The sequence below is a fragment of the Bos javanicus genome, chromosome 5, assembly GCF_032452875.1.
Source record: "Bos javanicus breed banteng chromosome 5, ARS-OSU_banteng_1.0, whole genome shotgun sequence".
Lineage (NCBI taxonomy): Eukaryota > Metazoa > Chordata > Mammalia > Artiodactyla > Bovidae > Bos > Bos javanicus.
Window position 1 is genome coordinate 61,524,604 of NC_083872.1, and position 20,686 is coordinate 61,545,289.

Here is a 20,686-nt window from a genome sequence, read left to right on the forward strand (position 1 = left end):
GGACAGAGGAGCCTTGTGGGCTACAGTCCATGGGCCACAAAGAGTTGGACATGACTGAGCCACCAACACACACACACTTAATTTAACACAATGTTTTCAAAGTTCATCCATGTTTTAGCATGTATCAGTACTGCATTCCTTTTTAAGACTAAATAATATTCCATTGTATGCATATACCATATTTGTTTATCCACTCTTCTGTGGATAGATGAACATTCAAGGTGTTTTTACTTTTTGGCTCTTGTAAATAATGCTACTATAAACATGAGTGTATACGTATCCAGGCATATACCTAGGAGAGGAATTGGTGGCTCATATAGTAATTCTGTGCTTAACTTTTTAAGGAACGCCCAACAGCTGCACCATTTCACATTCCCATCAACAGTGCAAGAGGGTTCTAAAATCTCCATTTCTTCACCAACACTTATTTTCTCTTTTTTGAAAATAGCCATCTTAATGGATGTAAAGTGGTACCTCATTGTGATTTTGACTTGCATTTCTCTAAAACTAATTTAATTGAGAATCCTTCATGTGCCGATTACCCTTTTGTATATCCTTGGAGATATGTCTGTTCAATCCTTTGCCCTTTTTGAATGGGCATATACAACTTGGTGTATAATTGCAAATGGCCACCGGTTTTCTCTCCTACCTGCAGTAGTGAGAGGTCCAGTTTGCCCACATACCCATCCACACTAGTTCTCATCCTCTTTCTGCTCTCTCTCTCCCTCCCCCTTACACCCCTCCTCCCCTCCTCATCATTCTCTTCTTCTAACTGTTGTACATCTAACAAGTAAAAAATGACATTTTCAATTATTTTATATTTATTAACAGTAAGGCCAAATATAGTTCATATTTTGTTGGCAGTCCATGTTTCTCCTTTTGTGGAATGGTGTTCATTCATGTAACTGATCAACAAATACACAGAGTGAGTTGCCTAGGTGTCAGGAACTCTTTTATAGACCCTAGAGAGCCTGCTGTGAACAAGCAACAAGGACCCCACTCTCTTGGAGCTGCTATTTTTTTTTGTGTGTGGAGGGAAACAGTAAATAAATAAATAAGATAATACCACACTTTGTTAAGCGCTATAAAGGAAAAAACAGAGTGAGATGTTAGAGTAGGGTTGGCAAACTGTGCCCAGTTGGCACAGTTACTTGGCCAACTGCCTGTTTGTAAATAAAGTTTTATTGGAACACAGCCATGTTCATTTGTTTACCAGTGGGTCTAAAGCTGCTTTCAAACTACAACAGCAGAGCTGAGTGGTTTTGACAGAGACCATATAACCCACTAAGCCTAAATCGTTTACCATCTGGCCCTTTACAGACAAAGTATGCTTATCCCTGTGATAGAAAGTAACAGAGAATGGGTCAGCAGGTTAGATAGGTGATAGGGGAGACTTCTCTTAGGAGATTATATTTTAGTAAGTCTTGAAACATTACACTGTGTCCCTACCACGAGTGCTTTGGCTTCTCTGGAGCAGGGGCGATGCTATCTCAATCTTTGAATGAATTCTTACAGTGCCTTGTACAGGACATGACTTGGTTAATGTTTCTGGAACTGAATTAAATTCTCTTTAATTTTCAATACCTGAAATTTAATATCTGATTTTTTTTCATCTAGCCATTCATTATTTTTCCATTTTTTTAAAATGAAGAACTTAATTTTTTATTGTGGAAATGTGTAGAATAACTGCAGCAGACCATTGGTAATTAAAAAATCAGGCTTAAATATAATTTTGTACAAACTGTGGTTTACGAGGGCTTCCCTGGTGGATCAGATGGTAAAGAATCTGACTGCAATGCAAGAGTATGTCACAGCAAAAAATTGGTGTTTGAAGACACATGATTTATAACATTTAGGGGCTTTGGCTCCTGACAGACCTGGGTTGAAATCCCAGCCTTGGATCTTGTTTGACCCAAGGCAAATTATTTAACTTCTCTAAGCTTCAGTTTTCTCAAATATAAAGTGGGATAATAATACCAATAATGCCTCACAATCGTGAGGATTAAAGTAAATAAAGTATGTTAGTATTGGGAGTAGGGTCTAGTGCAAATAGGGGTTTCTCAGGTGGCGCTAGTGGTAAAGAACCCACTTGCCAATGCAGGAAACCTAAAAGATGCATGTTCAATCCCTGGGTCAGGAAGATCCCCTGGAGGAGGACATGGTAACTCCCTCCATATTCTTGCCTGGAGAATCCCAAGTACAGAGGAGCCTTGTGGGCTACCATCCATGGGGTCATAAAGAGTCAAACATGACTGAAACGACTCAGCACAGCATCAGTTCAGTTCAGTTCAGTTCAGTCTCTCAGTCGTGTCCGACTCTTTGCGACCCCATGAATCACAGCATGCCAGGCCTCCCTGTCCATCACCATCTCCCGGAGTTCACTCAGACTCACATCCATCGAATCAGTGATGCCATCCAGCCATCTCATCCTCTGTCGTCCCCTTCTCCTCCTGCCCCCCATCCCTCCCAGCATCAGAGTCTTTTCCAATGAGTCAACTCTTCACATGAGGTGGCCAAAGTACTGGAGTTTCAGCTTTAGCATCATTCCTTCCAATGAACACCCAGGGTTGATCTCCTTCAGAACGGACTGGTTGGATCTCCTTGCAGTCCAAGGGACTCTCAAGAGTCTTCTCCAACACCACAGTTCAAAAGCATCAATTGTTTGGCACTCAGCCTTCTTCACAGTCCAACTCTCACATCCATACATGACCACTGGAAAAACCATAGCCTTGACTAGACAGACTTTTGTTGGCAAAGTAATGCCTCTGCTTTTCAATATGCTATCTAGGTTGGTCATAACTTTCTTTCCAAGGAGTAAGTGTCTTTTAATTTCATGGTTGCAATCACCATCTGCAGTGATTTTGGAGCCCAAAAATATAAAGTTTGACACTGTTTCCACTGTTTCCCCATCTATTTGCCATGAAGTGATGGTACCAGATGCCATGATCTTAGTTTTCTGAATGTTGAGTTTTAAGCCAACTTTTTCACTCTCCTCTTTCACTCTCATCAAGAGGTTTTTTTAGTTCCTCTTCACTTTCTGCCATAAGGGTGGTGTCATCTGCATATCTGAGGTTATTGATATTTCTCCCGGCAATCTTGATTCCAGCTTGTGCTTCTTCCAGCCCAGCGTTTGTCATGATGTACTCTGCATATCTGTTACATAAGTAGGGTGACAATATACAGCCTTGATGTACTTCTTTTCCTATTTGGAACTAGTCTGTTGTTCCATGTCCAGTTCTAACTGTTGCTTCCTGACCTGCATATAGATTTCTCAAGAGGCGGGTCAGGTGGTCTAGGATTCCCATCTCTTTCAGAATTTTCCACAGTTTATTGTGATCCACACAGTCAAAGGCTTTGGCATAGTCAATAAAGCAGAAATAGATGTTTTTCTGGAACTCTCTTGCTTTTTCCATGATCCAGCGGATGTTGGCAATTTGATCTCTGGTTCCTCTGCCTTTTCTAAATCCAGCTTGAACATCTGGAAGTTCAAAGAGCAAATAAATGTTTAGTAAATTATTAACTATTTCATTGTCATCATCATCGTCTTTACCATAGTCCTGCCTTCTATGTTTGAATTCTTCAAGCTCTAGTCAACTAATTTCAACTGATTTTTAAGATACAAATTTGTTCTGAAACATTGACAGAAAAGGAGAGCAATGGTGCTAAAGATAGGGAGAAAACCAGGAGTCATTTTCTGTTCCTGTAATATAAATCACTGTTGGAGCTTAGAGAAATTCCATCAAGGTGCAAGATTCCAACATGAGATCCCAATCTTCGGTCTTTGGTCCAAGAGAAGGTACCTCCAATTGACCCCATGCTAACCCCTCCACTGAGAGCTAGACTTACCTGATAGTGCTGGATGGAGCATGAGCATATGGGCATTTACAAGCTTGTTCCAAGAAATAAATTGTCAGACAAATACAATTACATGCTTTTTTTTTTTTTTTGGTCACTGGGATGAGATCTTGCTGTTTAGTTCCTTACCGAACCTACCTGTTATAATTGCCTTTGCTTGTATTGCCTCTTCTTGATTAAAATAAATATTGCCACATAGCTTGTGACAAAAAGAACCTGCGACTAGCAAGGAAATGAAGCAAGAGAATGAGTGCTCCATGCTGACCTTCTTAGCACAGAATGCAAATGACAGTTAGGTATACTTTTTGGTGTGCCAGCAATGAAGCTATCCTTTTATTGCCTACATAAGTTCAAATTACTACAGTTTCCAAGTTGTCAGATAGGATTCAAATATGACGCTGAAAATATTCTTTCCGCTCTTGCTGTGACTAACTGTGGGGAGGACTAAGTCATCTTACACAACTCTCTGTTCATTGGTAATTATTGACTTCCAGCTGTATGCAGAACATTGTTGCAGCTATTTTGGGAAAATGCAGTTGGCCACAACATCTGATAAAGCATTCCTAATTTCTAGGCCTCTTCCTGCTGTAAGCAGACACCGCTCCTGGCAAACTGCTCAGCCAGTGTTTAAAAATTCAGCTGCTACGGAGTTGCTGTGTGTTTATACACAGAAGACAGGGGAAAAACTAGGTGGATTCTCAACATACCCTTTGAAATAAGCTCTGCAGTTTTTCTGGGTGTTGGATGGGGTTGCATGTGTCCCTGTTTATGTAGGAGAGCTTCCATATCACTTTTTGGGAAGCTGTTAAGTCCAAGAGGGTAGTGTTATGCTTTTTAACTTCCTTTGGCTAATTCTGTTACATGACCGTATACCTCTTGGTTTCTTTTTAACAAAATTTCCCAAATGGTAACAATGACAATACCATCTTTAAACTGTCATTTACAGCATGGAGAACAAGCTATTCTATAGCTTATTAGGTATTAAAAAATTAATTCTATTAATATAACTTCTTTTGGTTGAGAGTTGCAGGGTTTTTTGGTACCAGCTAAGAGCTGTCTGAATAGATTTTATGGGTATCAAGAATTACATCTTTCTTCTGTGAGGCATTATCATTCTGTCCTCAAGTGAAGAGTATCCTTTGTATGTAAGTTCATGAGACATCCACTTAATATTCTTATATTCTTTTGAAGACAATGCCGGATGACATCATTTCCACACTGCTTTTAAGACACGGCTCTGACTTTGATTCCATCCGCTCACTGTTCACTTCCAACTGTCAAATTTGGCTAAGGGAAAAAGAAAGCCCTTAAGAAAAGGCCAGGCTATTAATGTGCTCTTCAAAATGCTAAGAAAAGGCTAAGCTGTTTATAGCATTTTCAAAATGCTCATCTCTCAGAGATTTGCCAGCAACAGTGTCAAGGTGAAACAGCTCTCACTCATCCAGGAACCAAGAGCCTTTGTGTTGTCTGTGCTCAAAGCACTGGTCCCACTTTTGTCAGACATGCAATTGGGGGTATAATGATACTTGGATGTAATTTAAGCCAAAATATAGTCATGAACCTTATATTGTGTATTTACTGGAAAAGTGGTAAGAAGTGTGTGCGCTGCTTGAGAAAGCAAGCCTGGCTTAATTTCAGATACAGCTGTATTTCAGAATCAAGAGGACAGTTTCCCAAAGTTGAGTCACTTTGTATGACCTCAAAGGCGGTGAGAGGCAAGGACATTATTAGCAGATCTGTTCATTGCTTTCTATCTCACTGCAAACTGAATTAAGTGCTTAGTTTTCACTCACTTCATCCATTTTTTGGTAACAGTTTTGTCTTGATCAAAAAACTGGTCCCTTAACAGTGGGATTATAATGCACTTTAGGGGGATGCTGATTTTTGCCCCATATTTCTGAGTCAGAGGACAGATCTTTTGAAATGTTCTGAATTAGAGTTCTTTATATTCAAATAAATCTACAAAGGAGGAACTCATGTAAATTTACCCGTTTTCCTTGTTATACTTTGGACACCAGCCTTGTTGAGATTTTTGCCCTTATTTCCCCTGTCTCTCAGGCAGCTGATACTGCCATTATATTCTCTTCTCAACCACCTGTGAGAGCACAGCATGGTGGAAAGAGTGCTGTATGAACACTCAAGCCCCAGTGTTACTCCTGTGGACAAGCCATTTGTCCTTAAAGACCTCAGGTCAATTCCATGTTGTTGAAGGTCTCAGAAGCAATGTATTTCAGTGGATAAAAGCATGATTTGATTCTTAGTTCCACCATCTATTATGATGTGATGGTGAGCTACTCACATTTCCTTCTCTGCTTCAGCTCCTTATCATTACTTTGATGATAGCTCCTCCTCGTGTAGGATTACATTAGAGACAGTGTGTAACACATCTGATATACTGCCTGTCAACACCATGTGTAAGCTTCCAATACACCGTAGCCATCTTTTTTTCCCCAGACTTAAAATAATGGGAAATGAGTCATTTCTTCATTTGATCATTAGTAACTCTCTGCATTAGTGACCTTTGGCCTATCTGAATGCTTGCAACTTTTCAAAGAGCAAATAGACATTTAATATAATCTTTTTTTATTTTATTTTTAAACTTTACAATATTGTATTAGTTTTGCCAAATATTTTTCAACCATTCTTCATTATAGACTCCCATGAAATAAAAATATAACATAATAATGTAGTACAGCATGAAGCTATATTACAATATCACAACCAGGATATTGACATTAATAAAGTCAGACTACAGAACAATTTCATCACAACAAGGACCCCTCCTGTTGTCCTTTTATAGTCACCTCCAATCTCACACCCCACCCTGTCCCTGACTGTTGACAATGACTGATCTATTCTCCATTTCTATAGTTTTGTCATTTCAAGAATGTTATATTAGAAGAACCATACAGTATGTAAGCTTTGAGGATTGGTATTTTTTCCCTCTCAGCTTAATTGTCTGGAGAACTGTTAAACTATGCTTTTGATGAACAAAAAAATCCATATAAATATTGACACATTTTACTTTGGCCACACAATTAGCATTAGCCCAAGAGTGCCTGAAGTGGTACCAGGCACACAATATGGGTTTAGATGTTCAGGGAGGCTCAGGGTGGATCCCACTCTGTTTGATTCATCTTTTTACTGCCTCTCCTCCTCCCCTTCCTCCTTCTCTTTCCTTGCCCCCTTCCCCTCCACATCCTCTTATTAATATTGACAAACCAAAGGCTGATTGCTCAGGTTAGAGATACTGAAAAAAAAGCTAAAAAGAAATACTTTATGTGAAATTGCTTTGTAAATTGTATGCTCTGCTACACTTCTTATCAGAAATTGCCAGTCAGTGGTGGCCACGCTGTAAGAATGGTTGGCAGCTGTTTGCGGTGTGTATGGATGTGAACAAAGCAGTTAGCATGAGCAGTGTTCCCTCCACACACTAGAGCCCACAGGGCTACCCTCTAGTTTCTGCTGCAGTGAGAGCTGCTGACCAACAAAGCCCTTCATGCTTTCATTCTCACCAACAAAGTCCCCTGAACAAAATGCCAACATCAGTTCACATTCTTTGTAAGTCTTTGCTCTGAAAAAGAGCCCCCTGTTTAGAGTTGCCTGATGTTAAGCTCACTGAACTCCTTCATAAAAAAAGCATCAAGAAATGCCAAGTATTGTTCAAACTCTGGAGTTTTCATTTCAGTCTCCCAAGTCAAAAGCCCATAAGCAGACCAGTCACAGCTGTTCAGAAGGGAACCCAGTGTCGGCATTTATACCCAGTTAGAGCATTTCTTCCTGTAACTTTGCTGCTGAGAGCAAATGACCTGACCTTTAAGTGGAGTCAAACCCTTACACTGATGGAATGTCCCCTATTCAGAAATACAATGAGGAGAGAGCAAGCTTGCCAGAGTGTACGTGTCTGAGTCAGGATAGCTTAGGCTGTGTTCTACGAACAAATACCCTGTGAACTGGCAATAAAGGTTTATTTCTCATAAAAGTCAGCAAGGGGAGGGCAACTTACCTTCAACTTGTAACTCTGCTATCTGGACTACCTGGCCTCCCAGTCAGAGGAGAAGAGGGCTGGGGGGTTTTGCAGGATGTTTTTAAGTTGGATGATTATAGATATTCAGGTTTGCCTGTAGCAGTCACAGTGTATACCTGTTGATTTTGTGTAATAGCTGATATGGTTGGTGGTGTTTTAGTCACTAAGCTGTGTCTGACTCTTTTGTGACCCCATGAACTATAGCCCACCAGACTTCTCTGTCCATGAGATTTCCCAGATGAAAATACTGGAGTGGGTTACCATTTCCTTCTCAGGGTATCTTCCTGACCCAGGGATTGAACCCTTGTCTCCTGCATTGCTATATAGTGAGCAAAAACAAGACTGGGAGCTGACTGTGGCTCAGATCATGAACTCCTTATTGCCAAATTCAGATTTAAATTGAAGAAAGTAGGGGAAACCAGTAGACCATTCAGGTATGACCTGAATCAAATCGATTTAGATTATACAGTAGAAGTGAGAAATAGATTTAGATTAGACACTGGAAGTGAGAAATAGATTCAAGGGATTAGATCTGATAGAGTGCGTGAGGAACTATGACATCATACAGAAGGCAGTGATCAAGACCATCCCCAAGAAAAAGAAATGCAAAAAGGCAAAATGGTTGTCTGAGAAGGCCTTACAAATAGCTGAGAAAAGAAGAGAAGCTAAAGGCAAAGGAGAAAAGGAAAGATATACCCATTTGAATGCAGACTTCCAAAGAACAGCAAGGAGAGATAAAGCCTTCCTCAACGATCAATGCAAAAAATTGAGGAAAGCAATCAACTGGGAAAGATTAGAGATCTCTTCAAGAAAATCAGAAATATCAAGGGAACACTTCGTGCAAAGATGAGCACAATAAAGGACAGAAATGGTATGGACCTAACAGAAGCAGAAGATATTAAGAGGTGGCAAGAATACACAGAACTACACAAAAAAGATCTTCATGACCCAGATAACCACGATGGTGTGATCATTTACCTAGAGCCAGACATTCTGGAATGTGGTCAAATGGGCCTTAGAAAGCATCACTATGAACAAAGCTAGTGGAGGTGATGGAATTCCAGTTGAGCTATTTCAAATCCTGAAAGATGATGCTATGAAACTTCTGCTCTCAATATGCCAGCAAATATGGAAAACTCAGCACTGGCCACAGGACTGAAAAAGGTCAGTTTTAATTCTTATCCCAAAGAAGGGCAAAGCCAAAGAATGTTCAAACAACCACACAATTGTACTCATCTCATACGCTAGCAAAGTACTGCACAAAATTCTCCAAGCCAGGCTTCAACAGTACATGAACCATGAACTTCCAGATGTTGAAACTGGATTTAGAAAAGGCAGAGGAACCAGAGATCAAATTGCCAACATCTGCTGGATCATCGAACAAGCAAGAGAGTTTCAGAAAAACATCTACTTTTGCTTTATTGACTATGCCAAAGCCTTTGACTGTGTGATCACAACAAACTGTGGAAAATTCTTAAAGAGATGGGAATAGCAGGCCACCTGACCTGTCTCCTGAGAAATTTGTATGTAGGTCAAAAAACAACAGATCTGGACATGGGACAACAGACTGGTTCCAAATCAAGAAAGGAGTATGTCAAGGCTGTATACTGTCACCCTGCTTATTTAATCTATATGCAGAGTACATTATGAGAAACGCTGGGCTGGATGAAGTACAAGCTGAAATCAAGATTGCCGGGAGAAATCTCAATAACCTCAGATATGCAGATGACACAACCCTTATGGAAGAAAGCGAAGAAGAACTGAAGAGCCTCTTGATGAAAGTGAAAGAGGAGAGTGAAAAAGTTGGCTTAAAGCTCAACATTCAGAAAACTAAGATCGTGACATCTGGTCCCATCACTTCATGACCAATAGATGGGGAAACAATGGAAACAGTGAGAGATTTTATTTGGGGGGGTTCCAAAATCACTGCAGATGGTGACCACAGCCATGAAATTAAAAGCACTTGCTCCTTGAAAGAAAAGCTATGACCAACCTAGACAGCATATTAAAAAGCAGAGACATTACTTAACCAACAAAAGTCCATCTAGTCAAATCTATGGTTTTCCCAACAGTCATGTATGGATGTGAGAGTTGGACTATAAAGAAAGCTGAGTGCCAAAGAATTGATGCTTTTGAACTCTGGTGTTGGAGAAGACTCTTGAGAGTCCCTTGGACAGCAAGGAGATCCAACCAGTCCATCCTAAAGGACATCAGTCCTGAATATTCATTGGTATATTGAATAGCTGAAACTCCAATACTTTGGCCACCTGATGTGAAGAACTGACTCACTAGAAAAGACCCTGATGCTGGGAAAAATAGAAGGCAGGAGGAGAAGGGGACGACAGATGATAAGATGGTTGGATGGCATCATCGACGTGATGGACGTGAGTTTGAGTAAGCTCCGGGAGTTGGTGATGAACAGGGAAGCTTGGCATGCTGCAGTCTATGGGGTCACAAAGAGTCAAACATGACTGATAACTGAACTGAACCGAACTGAACTCCTGCACTGCAGGCAGATTCTTTACTGCTGAGCTACCAAGGAGGCCCAGTAGTTAATATACTTCCCTTTATTCTCAAAAGTCTCCCAGTTTAGGCAATAAATTAAGGTGACCATTTATAAGAGCCAGCATAAAATCCGTGTCATAATTTCTGCTCTGATCCTCTTGGCCTCACCCTAGTGTGCAAGGATGTATGTAGAGAACCATGGAGGAACAAGTATGTACTTTGTTTAGTGAGCACTAATAATGTCTGGCACTGCAGGCATCTGCAGAAATGCCATGAATTTTTTAAACACTTAATTCAGTAACTTCAATTACCAAAACTCTGTTGAGAAGATATGATATAAATGTGATATTTTTTTGAACTAAGCTCTCTAATTTAATCACACGTTTTGGTAGGTTGAATCATGCCTCCAAGAGATGTGTACACCCTAACCCCTAGAACCCATTATTTTATATGACCAAACGGATTTTGTAGATCAGGTTTAGGATATTGAGGTGGCAGTGATTATCCTGAATTATTTGCATGGGCCCTAAATGTAGTCCCAAGTATCCTTGTCAAAGGGAGGCAGAGGGAGACTTGATAGCAGAAGAGGAGAGGGCAAAGTGATGATGGAAGCCAAGATTGGAGTGATGTGGTCTGAGGATGGAAAAGGCAGCCATATTCCAAGACAAGTGGACTCTAGAGGCTAAAATAAGCAAAGAAACAGATTCTTTGCTGACAGCCTCCAGGAGGAACCAGCCCTTCCTCCACCCTGACTTTAGCCCCATGAAAATGAATTCAGGTTTCTTACCTCCAGGACTGTAAGAGAACAAACTTGTATTGTTGTAAGCCGCAGGTTTGTATGTTACAGCAGCAGTAGGCAGTTAATCCACACTACACTCTGAAGTTCATTGAGAATGTGACTTTAGGTTTCTGTTTCTGTTTAGATTTCTATTAAAAAAAATCTTTACATGTGAGAAATGTAAGTCACTTGCCCAAGGTCCCTTAACTGGTTAGCATCAGAGCCAGGTTTTATACCCAGGCAGACTGGCTTCCCAGATCACGTTTCTAACCACTGTGCAGCACTGCCTCTGCCCTACTGCTCAGCTGCCCTTGAACTCTGCCTGCAGTGCCTATAAAACATGAAATACCCCTGTCATGGGCAGCCTCTCCCCCCACATCCACCTGACTCCAGTCCTCTTCTCCTCCCATGGGCTCTGTGGGGCCCCTGGACTTGTTTTCAGCTCCCGCTTTTGGGGGAAAAATTTTTTTATGTAAGGTTCTAGGCCTTCCATAGGGAATTCCTCAAGAAAAGTTAAGCTGCAGGCAAAATTATTGAATTTTTTCATATTCAAGTTATGGGAGGACATTATTCGAGGGAGGATATTATTTCTGAATCTTCTTCCTACTCCTTAGTTTCTAATTCTCTTCCTCATACTCCAGAGGGGGAAATGTTCCTGAGGGTAATTAAATAAAGTGATTAATAGAAATAATACTGGGAATGTATTAAGTTTGTTTTACCATGACCCAGAAAATAAGTCTCTAGAAATCTAGTATAAAAAATTTCAATACATTAAATCTCCCATATGCTCATATTGGCTATATACTAGTATGTGTTTTTCTGCCATATTGCCATTTGTTTAATGGCTTCCCTAGTGGCTCAGATGGTCAAGAATCTGCCTGCAATGCAGGAGACTCAGGTTCAGTCCCTCGGTTGGGAAGATCCCCTGAAGAAGGAAATGGCAACCCACTCCAGTATTCTTGCCTGGAGAATCCCATGGGCAGAGGAGGCTGGCGGGTACAGTCCAAGGGGTAGCAAAGAGTCAGATACAACTGAGTTAGAAGCAACTAACACACACACACACACACACACACACACACACAGAGTTAACCACTCAATTAAATATGCCTTTGTGGCCCCTGAAGAACTTGTTTTCCTAGCTGTGGAAACGTGTGGACCAATAGCCTTCAATTCTCAGCACTCTCCAGGAATCCATGCCTAAAGGCATGGTCTTTTTTGGTGGGGGCAGGAAGCTGTCTGTATCTAATTACTGGTTGATATGGTGAAATGACCCGACCCCCCAAAACCACAATTTAGGACAATTCTAAAGGGCCACTGCAGCTTCACCGCTTCCCATGGGGTTGGCGTGGGGTTTGTTGTGACCACGTTGCAGCCCATCTTCTCTCTCTCTGCCAAATCCTGCTTTCTCTCCTTTCCCCATGGGTGTTGATCCCAAGGGACTGCCCTGATAAACTTCCTAAAAGCTAAGTTCTATCTCAGGCTCTGCTTCCCAGGAACCTGAACCACGACAATGAGTAAAAAATAAATAAAAAATGAAGATTCCCCAACTGGTGATGAGTTCATAAGAGTGCTCAATTAATCTTTATATTGGAACTGGAAGAGTTCTAAAGGAAGTTGGAAACATTCTTGCTGGTTTAAAGTTTATTTTCTAATGTAGAAGTGAGGGGAAAACATCATACACAAGTCACCCACTCATGATTAAAAATACATTCTACAGTGTGACCCAGAGTTCAATCACATTTTCCTTTGACCTCCATTTTAACAGTTAATTTACAAATGAAATAAAGTCTGTAAAGCAATGATTCCAGCACATATCCAGTCCTCAGTAAATACAGGCTTCCTTTTTCAGAGAAACACTTTTTTCCCGGAGTTAAAAAAAAGGACTTGATAAAACTTTAAAACCATCTTATGAAAATAAAGGCAATGAGGTAAGAACAATGTCATCACATATAGAACAATATCAGGATTTATACATCTCCACAGACAGTGAGGAATAGACACTCAGTTTTACAGTACATTGAGTATAAGCATTTCTATTCAATCACCTACCCCAGAACACCATTCCTTTAATTCTTCCTCCAACCCCTGATTATAAGCACTGAATCCTTGGTCATGAACTTGCATCTGGCCTTTATGCCTTATGCACTTCATTGTTGGTTGTATAACTCCTGCTTCCTGTTCTGATTAGAGTCTGATGTTTTGAAGGGGATTTGCCCTGTTTGATACCCTTTATTAGTTCTTTATTTGGTGAAAAAGACTTTGCTGGAGTGAGAGACCAGCCGTTCTTTCTGCACAATAGGGGTCAGGTTTCAAAAGCTCTTTTCTCTGGGACTTAGACTCTTGAGTCCTCAAAATAAGCCTGGATATGTACAGCCAAAACTTTTTACTTTTCTCTTAATGGTCTCTTTTGGTCTTAAAGGATTGTTTTCTTAAGTAGTTCCGTATAAAAAGCATATACCCATAACGGAGCTATCGGTGCAAGTGCTATTATTTTTCATCACATAGTGCCTTGGCTCAGCCTGGGGTAGGGTATGAAGGGCAGGCCATGTGTGCAGAAGGGGTACCAGGGAGGAGGAGGAAGAGTGAAGGGAAAGCCCAAAGGCATTCAGTGGCTAAACACTGCCCTAATCTATGTAATGGCAGATACAAATCTTACAGGAGTTTCTGGACACTAGCTGATTCTACAGTTTTCTGCCACCAACTGGATGCCCAGCAAGTCAGTTCATTTCAGACACTACTCTGAAGAGTTAGCACAGACTCCCACAGGTGAAGGGCTCAGTCCAAGAATGCCCCCACTTCAGATGCCAGCTTAAATGAGGTGCCCAGGATACCCATGCTTCTGCCACAGCAGACTACAAATTCATAAGTTCCCCCAGTGTTCACTAAGGTTCGATAATTTGCTATAATAACTCACAGAACTCAGGAAAACACTTTGCTTAAGTTTACTAGTTTATTATCCCAGGTGGCACTAGTGGTAAGAACCTGCCTGCCAATGCAGGAGACATAAAAGATGCAGGTTCAATCCCTTGGGCAGAAAGATCCCCTGAAGGAGAGCATGGCAACCACTCTGGTATTCTTGCCTGGAGAATCCCATGGACAGAGAAGCCTGGCAGCCAGTAGTCCATAGGGTCACAAAGAGTCATACACTGAAACAACTTACTGCACACTCAACATGCACCAGTTTTTTGTAAAGGCTACAACTGAGGAATAGCCAAATAAAGATGCATTAGGGCAAGACATAGGGGTTGGGAGGAGCAGAATTTCCATACCCTCCTTGGGTGCATCACCCTCCCAGCACATCAGTTTGTTTACCAACCAAGAAACTCCTTAAAATGTTTGCGAGCATTTTGTTTTCTGTTTTGTTTGTTTGTGTTTTGCCCTACTGTGTGTCATGTAGGACCTTAGTACCTGGACCAGGTATCAAACCCATGCCCCCTGCAATGGAAGCATGGAGTCTCAACCGCTGGCCCTCCAAGGAAGTCCTCATCATGGAGTTTTTATTGAGGTCTTATTACGTAGGCACGGTTGATTTAGTCATTGGACATTGGTGATTGAACTCCATCTTCAGTTGCTCTTCCCTCCCCAAAGGATGAGTTATTAGACTGGATGTTTACCTCTCTAAACACATGCTTGGTTTTCCTGGTGACCAACCACATCCTGAAGCTATCTAGGCATCTTTCCTCACCTTGCTGCTGCTGCTGCTGCTAAGTTGCTTCAGTCGTTCCTCACGTTAGTCATCTTATAAGCATATGAAAGAAAATCCCCAAGGTTTTAGGAGCTCTATACAAAAAAATCAGGGACATAGACCAAATATTTATTTATTATTGTGCCATAACTGTAAAGTATGGGCATCACCTAACATTGATTTTTGAACATATATCCCAATGAATGTAGTCCCCCTCAATATTAACTCGTCTCATGGAGGTGCTCTTCATGTATTTCAATAAAGAAGCCATTGTCCTGAACATTTTTGGCATCTACTTAGATGTGAAAATGGAGACGGGGCTCCTTACGTTGCAGAAATATTTTCGGCTGGACTGAAACCTTTGGTTTCGTGATCATAAGGGGCGATATGTCTGAGCAAGAATAGCCCTTTATTAAAAGGTGAACTCTACTCAAGAGCTCAAGGAAACACCATGCATAGCCAGGGTTCAGTGTTTGTAGAGTGTCAGTGCAGTGATGGTGATGGGCATCATGATTTAAGAATAGATCCTATTCTTAGGCAGTACAACTATTGAACCAGTTTTTGGAACATATGCTTTCTCTGCCATAATCTTATCTTCAATTTTTAAATTTCTTCTTCTCTGCAAAATGTTTTTTTAACAATGTTATTTCTTTAAATTTTAAAAGATTTCTATTATCTTACCAGTCTGACTCTTTGATCCAATATTATGTTTTTTTAAAAAACTTCTTTTCTGTTATATTTAAATTTTATTAATACAAAAATTTGGTTGATCAAAAAGATAATTTTGTTCCCAGGAAAGTGTAAAATTTCTATGTCTGGTAGAGTTGTTTATAAGCCTTTCTCGTATTCCTTAGAGTTGGGTGCTATTTCTGTTAGACTGGGAAGAATAACATTATTGGTTGTAATGGGATCCACTTGGTCATATAAAGTATTGAGAAATCAAATACATCTGTTAATGGTTCCCTTTCATCTAAACTTTTATTAGTTGGGTCACTAGTCATTCATGATATCAGCTCTTAAGTAAGTTAGTATCACATTATCCTTTCTACTGTGAAATGCATCTTTTTTCCCTGATCCAAAAAAAAAAAAAAAATCCAGTAAATCACTAACTTCAAAGATTCAGGTGATATAAATAAAGAAGATATAGAAAACATGGTAGGAAAAGACATGTGAGAATGCTATATAAAAACAGTATTTGTTTTCCTACCTTGAAGCTATTCTTTTTATGGCTGTGACTCTGTTTTAAGGTTCTTGAAAGGACACAAAGTTAAATCCATCTGTATCACAGTGCTTGCAATTTTTCATATCCCACTTACCAATTATGCTGTGCTGTGCTTAGTCGCTCAGTCCTGTCCGACTCTTTGTGACCCCATGGACTGTAGCCTGCCAGGCTCTTCAGTCCATGGGATTCTCCATGCAAGAATACTGGAGTGGGTTGCCATGCCCTCCTCCACTTACCAATTATAAGAGTTCAGTTCAGTTCAGTCACTCAGTCATGTCCAACTCTTTGTGACCTCATGAATCACAGCACGCCAGGCCTCCCTGTCCATCACCAATTCCCGGAGTCTACTCCAACTCATGTTCATCGAGTCAGTGATGCCATCCAGCCATCTCATCGTCTGTTGTCCCCTTTTCTTCCTGCCCCCAATCCCTCCCAGCATCAGGGTCTTTTCCAATGAGTCAACTCTTCGCATGAGGTGGCCAAAGTACTGAAGTTTCAGCTTCAGCATCAGTCCTTCCAATGAACACCCAGGACTGATCTCATTTAGGATGAACTGGTTGGACCTCCTTGCAGTCCAAGGGACTCCCAAGAGTCTTTTCTAACACCACAGTTCAAAAGCATCAATTCTTCGGTGCTCAGCTTTCTTCACAGTCCAAATCTCACATGCATACATGACCACTGGAAAAACCACAGCCTTGACTAGACGGACCTTTGTTGGCAAAGTAATGTCTCTGCTTTTGAATATACTATCTAGGTTGGTCATAACTTTCCTTCCAAGGAATAAGTTTCTTTTAATTTCATGGCTGCAGTCACCATCTGCAGTGATTTTGGAGCCCCAAAAATAAAGTCTGACACTGTTTCCACTGTTTCTCCATCTATTTCCCATGAAGTGATGGGACCAGTTGCCATGATCTTCGTTTTCTGAATGTTGAGCTTTAAGCCAACTTTTTCACTCTCCTGTCTCATTTTCATCAAGAGGCTTTTTAGTTCCTCTTCACTTTCTCCCATAAGGGTGGTTTCATCTGCATATCTGAGGTTATTGATATTTCTCCCAGCAATCTTGATTCCAGCTTGTGCTTCTTCCAGCCCAGCGTTTCTCATGATGTACTCTGCATATAAGTTAAATAAGCAGGGTGACAATATACAGCCTTGACGTACTCCTTTTCCTATTTGGAACCAGTCTGTTGTTCCATATCCAGTTCTAACTGTTGCTTCCTGACCTGCATATAGGTATCTCAAGAGGCAGGTCAGGTGGTCTGGTATTCCTATCTCTAAATCTAATTATTTAGTGGTTATTTGGCTTTCTCCCTTTTTTCTTAGTCATTAACACTTAAAATCAATGAAAAGGCAACTGACATTGGGCTGAGAGAAATAAGCAGAGGTCTCAAAGAAGGTGCTCAGTAAAAAACTTAGTGGCTTAAGAAAACGCATAGATATTTTGAAGACAAAACAATTTTTCTTTCAATCAAGGAAAATAGTAAGAGCAAAGGAACAAAAGTAATAAATCTTTCATTATGGTAAAATCTAGTTTTCATGCTGAAACTCATATAAAATACAGCATTGGCAAATAACCTTTAACTCTCCAATGGCTTTAAGAACTCTTCTGAACAAGTTCAAGTCCAGGCCAGATTTTAATGAACCCCTTCAGTGTGCTCCACCTTGATTAACTTCCTTTGCCTTCCTTGTACTCTTTCATACTTTTATCCTCTCTAGGCAGGCAAAATCATCATCCTGTCTTTGATATTGCTCCTTGAATCAAAATCTACTTGAACTAAATTACAGTCTGCTACCTATCAAGGTATTTTTTCCTTTATTTCTATAAAACCTTTCCTAATCCAGGTAAAGAAACCAAGATTCTCTGTTATCTTATCCATATCAATTTGGGCTCAAGACTATTTACTAAACACATACAATACTTCTCAATAATTATATGATTGCCAATATTATCTCTGTTGAATGACAAATAAAGAAATTCTATAATTTCACTTGGAACCTAACTTTTCCTGAGAAATTCTTTAGGGAAAACCCAGAACCGTCCATAAAATTTCTGAAAGCTAATACTGGAGAAGTGTCCAAAGTGCCACAGAGACCATGGGAAAAATTTTTAATCAAGGAGATGAAAGTTGTGTTCACTGTAAAGTATTATGCACTAATGAAAGAATTGAAAAAGACACAAATAAATGGAAAGATATTATGTGTTCATGGACTGGAGAAATTAATATTGTTAAAATGACCATATTACTCAAAGAAAATGAAAGTGTTAGTCACTCAGATGTGTCTGACTTTGTGCCACCCCATGGACTGTAGCCTGCCAGGCCCCTCTGTTTATGGGATTCTCCATCTGTTACTCAAGACAGTGAAGAGTCTGCCTGCCATGTAGGAGACTGTGATTCAATCCCTAGGTTGGGAAGATTCCCTGGAGAAGGGAATGGGTATCCACTCCAGTCCAGTATTCTTGCCTGGAGAATTCCATGGACAGAGGAGCCTGACAGATTGCAGTCCAGGGGGCCGCAAAGAGTCAGACATGATTGAGAAACTTAACACTTTCACTTTTTCCTAGAGTAATGAAAATAAAAACAAAAATAAACAAATGGGACCTAATTAAACTTAAAAGCTTTTGCACATCAAAGGAAACCATAAACAAAGTGAAAAGACAACCTATAGAATGGGAGAAATTATTTGCAAGTGATGAGACTGACAGTGGATTAATTTTCAAAATATATGAACAACTTATATAGCCCAATATCAAAAAAACATGTTCAGTTCAGTTCAGTCGCTCAGTTGTGTCCAACTTTTGCGACCCCATGGACTGCAGCATGCCAGGCCTCCCTGTCCATCACCAACTCCCAGAGTTTACTCAACACATGTTCATTGAGTTGGTGATGCCATCCAACCATCTCATTCTCTGTTGTTTTGGAAAGATACTCTTTAAACTGCTAACACTAATTACTTCAGAATTAAGAAAGCATGATATTATTAATTTTCCAAGTCTTTATTATCTGAAGTTATAGAAAGTATTGGAATGCTTTTATTATTTTTTAATCCAATTGAGTGAAGAAAAAGAAATGAAAACCAGCCTCTATTTTTAAGTTCATTGTATTTTCTTCAGAATAAAAGTTTCATTTAACAAGAAGACAAGACATTAATAAAACTTGTCCTCTAGTTTCTTACAAGGATTTGGGGCCCCAAGGCTTTAATTCATGGTGACCATTCTACATGCTATTTGCTCATGTATCTTCACAAGTATCTAAGTCTGCATGAAGTGCTTTCCTAGAAACAAGTGAACACTTGTTTTCTTTCTTTCATGTTTGATCTTTCCACTTTCCTTCTTGCCATTCTTCCCACTTAAATAACCAGTGTGCCATGACCCCAGAAACAATCTTTATTTTCCATTTTTCAGATGACTTTGGCTGCATTAGTCCTCAACATGATAACTGTGTGTTTCTTTCAGAAAGAAGGAACTCCAAACATAATTCGCTTCACCATGTCAGAATTTAAACTCAAAATGAGGGGGAGAGATTTGTTCACTGCGCAATGTGTTCTGAAGAGAAGTGGTTCATTAGGAACTGGACTAAAATTCCTAAACTTAAAATCATATGCAATGATTATATAAAATCAAATGATGCATATTTCTAGAAATGTCTACCATTTTATAGTCTCATTTTTGTAGATTTACAGACATGAATCTGTATGCCACTTTTATATATTCATAGATATGAGTCTTATTAGGATAGAAAGTGATATATAGGACATTTCAGCAAAGTAGAGATGTGAAATTTTGTGTCTTATCTTAGGCAAGAGTTAAGAATATTTCACATAAGATCATTACCTAGAATTGATGTTTGTGTGTTTTGAGATTGTTACTTCAGTCAACAGTTTGAAACAATGCATTTCATGAACGCTTTTATGCTTTTTCTCAGGTCCCATTTGATGTCTCGCTGCCATCTATATTCAGTCTGGAGAGACTTTTTGATCTTGCTAGTGGCTGTATCGTATCGGGAGGAAGCCTTTTCAACTGGGTGGTGTCAATTATTCCCTGAACATCCTTTGTATGTTAGCCTTATAAAGGGATTGTTATTTCTTCACTTGGTTTGTAATAAACTTTCAGAGCTATCCTCTTATACTAAGCAAAATAAAATTGCTTTTTTTTTATACAAGCTAAATTTATCTAAAAATCATAGTTATGAGTAATGTTTTCAATGATATTTGAATTAAAAGGTAAAGCTGTTGCTTATTAAAAACTGTCTTACAGAGCCAGTCATGGAAAATATATTTGTTCATAGTGCAACTATTCCTACTTTTGTATAATGTTGAGGTTGTCTTTGGATGCACCCATACAGCAAGACTGAAAATTAAGTCAGTGGTTCTTGACCAGGGGCAGTTTTGCCTCTCAGGTAGCATTTGGCAATGTCCAAAGATATTTTGTTATTATTATTACTATAACTCCAAAGAGAGTGGGCTTCCCAAGTGGTAAAGAATCCATCTGCCAAGGCAGGAGACACAGGAAACACTAGTTATATCCGAGAGTCAGGAAGGTCCCCTGGAAAAGGAAATGGCAACCCACTCTAGTATTCCTTGCCTTGAGGATTCCATGAACAGAGGAGCCTGGAGTGC

At 39.9% G+C, this 20,686-nt stretch overlaps 1 protein-coding gene across 8 annotated transcripts in view; it reads left to right on the plus strand.

Moving 5' to 3' along the window:
- The window catches only part of CFAP54 (cilia and flagella associated protein 54), a 300,763-nt gene extending 280,534 nt beyond the window's left edge, over positions 1-20,229 (plus strand). For all 8 annotated transcript variants that reach the window (XM_061416972.1, XM_061416971.1, XM_061416973.1 and 5 more), the window contains one exon: positions 19,993-20,229. In XM_061416972.1, coding sequence (XP_061272956.1) covers positions 19,993-20,112 — 120 coding nt within the window. In that variant the 3' untranslated portion in view covers positions 20,113-20,229. The remainder of the gene's footprint in view (positions 1-19,992) is intronic.
- Positions 20,230-20,686: the final 457 nt, after the last annotated feature.